Genomic DNA, 5,057 nt, shown 5'->3' with positions numbered 1-5,057 from the left:
AACAACTCCCCCATCTCCACCTCGTCGCTAAAGTTATCAGGACTAGGGTACATAAGTTATTTGGTTTGTAGTGTGTGAATTACCATGCTATTCACCCAGAAGTTACCGGGTGGTATATTTCATCACCCCCTCACCGCACGCGCGTCGCCAAAAGTTACCATGACCGGGGTACATAAGTTATTAGGCTACAAAATGTAAGTTACCTGCTACTATCATTAAAGTTACCATGTGTATCTCACCACCCCTTACCAAAAGTTATGAGGACCGAAGCACATAAGTTATCAGGTCTATGATGTGTGAGTTACCACCCCTGCCCCCTCCCCACTCTCGCGCCAAAGATACCAGGACGGGGGTATATACGTTCCATGATAAGAAAAAATGCACAGAGAAAAAAGGTACAGAGAAAAAGTACTATCATTGGCACTCGATGAGTGGATCAAAAGATTACGTTGAATAAAAAATTATTGGCATTAAATGGGATGGCTGCACGGAATATCAAATGAAAGAAGACAATGCCTTGAAATTAATTTCGTGAATCAATCTTTCGAAAACTGACAAAAAAATGGTGTTTTAAATATGCTGACATGGCTTTATCGGGTCAAGTATGGTGACTATTGCTTAACTGACAAAAAGACGTCAAGCGGTGTAGTGGTAGCCTGCTATGGGTCTTCTCCACGAGACCGGAGTTTGAATCGTAGTCATGGCAATATATTTTTTCTCTCCCGCAAAGGCAGTTTTGAAGCAAAAGAAAGCAATCAGAAGCGATCGAGGGAGCGCAAAAAACGTTTGGATCTATCGTACGGATCTGAACGTTCGGAATTTACAATTCCCGTTCTGTAAAATCACATAAATTTTACACTGAACGTCAAAGTTTCTATTTTTACACCGTACCAATTCTATTGTCATTCAAATTATGGCAAAGGCTTACTTGACACAAACACTAATTTAAGCTTAAAATACAATCATTACAGATGCAACAATCATGTTATCACACACAAACAGATAGTAAAAACAAAAAATTAAGAGAAATATCGAGTTACCTCCCAACTAGCACTGTTGTTTTACACCTCTAACATAATGCATATTATTCAAGTTGTTGTTCTGATGCGCTGGTCGTATGGGACCTTAGCACGACGATTTCTTGATTGTTTACTATAATAAGGTTTGATCGGTTCTGATGAGGGAGGGGGAGACGGCGATGCACCTTCAGCTCACTCCAATACTAGCAATCGTCGCTAGATAGTCTACGGACCTACATGTATTTTTTACTTTTGGTGTTTTTTTATACTATCTTGAGCGATCACCTAGTTTGATTAAACATGCCGGAGATAGCCGGTAAGAGTAGGAGAAAGAACATGTATATGAATCCCACTTAAGTTTCCAAATTACAAACAAGTTTGCATACAATTTTTGCGCAAAATATACTACTACTAGTTTAATTATTCGAGTTTACAGTAGGCGCTCCCTGTGTGGATTTCATTTCTATCACCACCTTCGGTCTTAGTATACGCCTGGTGTACTCCCTGGCCCCGTCCTTGTCCACGATCATGATCACGAAGCTAGCCAGCCCGAGCCGCCGGACCTCCTTGATGCACCTGTCAACGAGCGCCACCACCTCATTCACCGTCATGCCGGGGCGGTAGTGGTTCTCCATCACCGTCCTGCAGAGGCCCGCCCCGCACCCAGCGGTGCCGTAATGCCCCACCCGCTCCGGCGGCGCAGTGCCGCCAACGGCATACATCGTCGGGCCCTCGGCGCTGTCGTAGCCGGCGATCATGGCGTTCGCCGACTGAGCGCAGCCGATCACCGCCTCCCGGACGATGTCAGCAGCCGCGGCGGTGCTGCGGATCTTGCTCGCGCTGGCCCTCACCTCATCCCTTAACCGCAGGCTGCAAAACACAAAAGCATGGAAGACTCAGGCGAGGATCACAAACACTGATCGAAGGCTCAGGCGAACGAGCGCGAGAATTGATCAATCTCCGTCGTGGTGAACTACGTACCAGTCTCCGGGGACGCCGGACACGCCGAGAAGCAGGTTCGTGCCGAGGCGCGTGACCCTGTCGTGGTCGGTGTTCCTGAACACGAAGCTTCTACCCGCGGCGGAGGTGCCGGCGGCCACCACCGCGAAGCCGCTCCCCACCACGCCGAACACGCTGTCCATCATCATCGCTAGCGGCGCCCGCAAGCGTACGCCCTCGTGTTGTTGTTGTGCTGCAGGTTCGGTCGGTACTTCTCCGTGCGTATCACGTAGCTACAGCTATGATTGCACGGTGTGCCTAGGTTACGGGAGAGAACCAGGGAGGATCTATTATAAGTAGATGGGATCGATGTCGACGGGGAGTACGGGTCGGAGCCGCAAACGAGACTGGAATTCGGAGAAGGCCCTCTTGCCGTCCTGTTCTAGCCCTGGTCGATCTGATTGAGGGCTACACGAACCATCCCAATCTGCACTGTCCGATCACGAACGAATAGATTATGAGGCGTGCTACGCGTTCGTTGGCTGATTTTTTTAAAAGATCGGTCGGATCGCGAGGTCATCCTCAACCATTACAATAGAGCTAAGAGCATCTCCAACAACGGTCGAAAAAACGCGCGCGCGGTAACACGATATTTAGCGCGCGCGAGATAAAGTCGCCCGCTCCAGCGGACGAGGTAAAAAAACGCGCGCGGTAAACTATTACACGCGCGTGGGAGAAAGCGGGCGGCCGCGCGCCAGATTTGGCCCACCGTTTTCAGCGCCCTATAAAATGCCGCGCCCGCCACGCGGCTGCCCATAGCCACGCGCATCTCCCTCGCCGCTTCCTTGCCTCTTCCTCTGCCTCTGCCTCTCCCTCGCTGCTCCCTTTGCCACCATGCCGCCGTGCATCCTCGGGCTACCGCGGCGTCCGCGAGCGCCCCTCCGGCACCTACTACGCCGAGATCCGGTCCGGCGACGTCCGCGTCGGCCTCGGCACGTTCGAGACCGCGCACGATGCCGCCCCGTGCGTACGACACGGCGGCCTGGCGACTAAGAAGGCCTCGCGCGCAGATGAACTTCCACGACGTCTACACGCGCGAGCAGGCGCATGACCTCGCCCCTCCCCATCGTCTGATCACGGATCAAGACCGTGCAGAGCACCGTCAGCAGCAGCGCCGCCTGCTCGTCGCCGAGGAGGACGAGCGAGCCATGGCGGAGTGGCGTCGGCGCCACCCGGAGGACGTCGCCGCCGAAAACGCCTTCTGGGCGGAAAGGACGACAAGGCGTCGCGATGAGCGGCAGGACAGGCATCGGCCCAAGTTACTCGCTACATCGCAGTGTGTGGCCATCAACAACGATTTTCCGTCCATCTTCACTTCTGATGATGAACGTTGGGAGGACGCATGGCTATCTACCTCGGACAACACCCACAATGATGACTCGAGGTAGTTTTATGTATATATGCTAGTTTTATTATCTATGTGTTGGACTAGTTTTATATTATCTATGTGTTGAACTAGTTTTATTATCTATATTATCTATATTATCTACCTCGGACAAGAATGAACTATATATAGCGTGTTGTACAAGTTTTGGGTGTTATTTGCAGCGGCTGCTATAGCGCCGCGCGCGCGCTAAGTATGCTGCGTCCGCTAAAGCCGGCGCTCATCGGCGCCCTAAAAAAAGCTAACCGCGCGTTGTAAATCCGATTTTTGGACGCCGGTCAAAGCACGCCTGTTGAAGATGCTCTAATGTTGTATAAATCTCCGCAGCATAGGCTGTGTTACAGGAATTTTGTAACAGAGGTTATGTTGCATATTTTTTTAACAAAAAATATGTTTTGGAAATATTTGTTGACCTTTTTTGCAACAAAGGTCATGTCATCGAAACTTTTGCAACAGAGGTTATGTTGCATAATTTTTTTTTGCAACAAAGATGTGTTGCGAAAATATCTGTAGACATTTTTTTTACAACAAAGGTCATGTCGTCCAAACTTTTGCAACAGAGGTTATGTTGCATTTTTTTTCAACCAAGATCATGTTGCGGAAAAAATTTGCCCCAAAAATCATGTTACGGGAACTGTTGCTGCAACGGTTGCTGATGGGCTTGAGGATGCGGGAGCCATGGACGCTCGAGCACCTCCAGGATGGTAGCGACAAGGAATGACGAGTGACAACGAATGCGACTCTTGCGGCGGTGCCCCTCGCAGAGGTTGGCTTGCATCACCAGCCGCAGCAAGCTCTTACATGCAGCAGTGGCCTCCCTCTTATATGTAGGTGGTGCAATGGCGGGATTAGAGTAGCACATCACACAAATCGAAAAGCAAATCCAATGGTTGTGCGACTGGCCGAACGAATCGCGAGATCCGCTGGTTGATGTAGAGCGTTCCCCATAGATTATTAGAATGGGCGACGCTCGGATAAAACTAAAAGATCGGTCGCCTCTGTAACCATCAGATAAAGTTGTGGATGGCTGTACGATCTATCCGGGTGACCAGTCATCTGCAATAATTTTAGCAACAGAGGTCTAGTTACAAAAAATATTCACAACAGAGGTCTAATTTTAGATATTATTGCAACAAAGGTCAATGCAGAATTTTTTCACAACAAAGGTCATGATGCAGAAATTTTTAAAACTGATTTTTTTCGGTGGACCTATCCCATCAAACGCCTTTTTGCAACAAGTATCTTGTTACAAAACACACTGTTGCAGAAAAATCAAGTACAGTTCTCACTGCACGCCGTCCTGCAGCGACATCACACACGGTGTGTGGTCAAGGACGACCGAGGGGTGGATGCTCCCGATCCAATGTGCCATCGATCTCGTTGGAGCGGCATAGATCCGATGGGAGGCGGATCTTTAGAGAGATAGAGGTAGAGAGAGAGAGAGACACATAGAGAGAGAGAGAGAGAGGAGGGGAGGGGAGGGGAGGGGGAAAGAGGGAGGGAGGGAGGGAGGGAGGGAGAGGGAGAGAGAGAGGGGGGATAGGGAGAGGAAGGGGAGGGGAAGGGGGAGGGTGGGGGAGAGGGAGAGAGAGAAGAGGGGGAGAGGGAGAGAGAGAAGAGGGGAGAGGGAGGGAGGGAGGGAGAGAGAGAGAGAG

General features: G+C 50.2%; 1 protein-coding gene and 1 pseudogene across 1 annotated transcript; one reads left to right on the top strand and one right to left on the bottom strand.

Moving 5' to 3' along the window:
* Positions 1 to 1,431: 1,431 nt before the first annotated feature.
* Positions 1,432 to 2,161, bottom strand: LOC123398316 (proteasome subunit beta type-2-like). The gene is made up of 2 exons (XM_045092794.1): positions 2,001 to 2,161; positions 1,432 to 1,889 (listed from the first exon to the last, which is right to left on the bottom strand). Exons 1-2 carry the CDS (start codon positions 2,159 to 2,161, stop codon positions 1,436 to 1,438), a joined length of 615 nt encoding a protein of 204 aa, XP_044948729.1. The 3' UTR covers positions 1,432 to 1,435.
* Positions 2,162 to 2,327: 166 nt separating this feature from the next.
* Positions 2,328 to 3,660, top strand: LOC123397217 (annotated as a pseudogene).
* Positions 3,661 to 5,057: the final 1,397 nt, after the last annotated feature.

This window comes from Hordeum vulgare, chromosome 5H (assembly GCF_904849725.1).
Source record: "Hordeum vulgare subsp. vulgare chromosome 5H, MorexV3_pseudomolecules_assembly, whole genome shotgun sequence".
Classification (NCBI taxonomy): Eukaryota; Viridiplantae; Streptophyta; class Magnoliopsida; order Poales; family Poaceae; genus Hordeum; species Hordeum vulgare.
The sequence above is the reverse complement of the archived record's forward strand: the minus strand, read 5'-3'. Positions and strand labels throughout refer to the sequence as shown.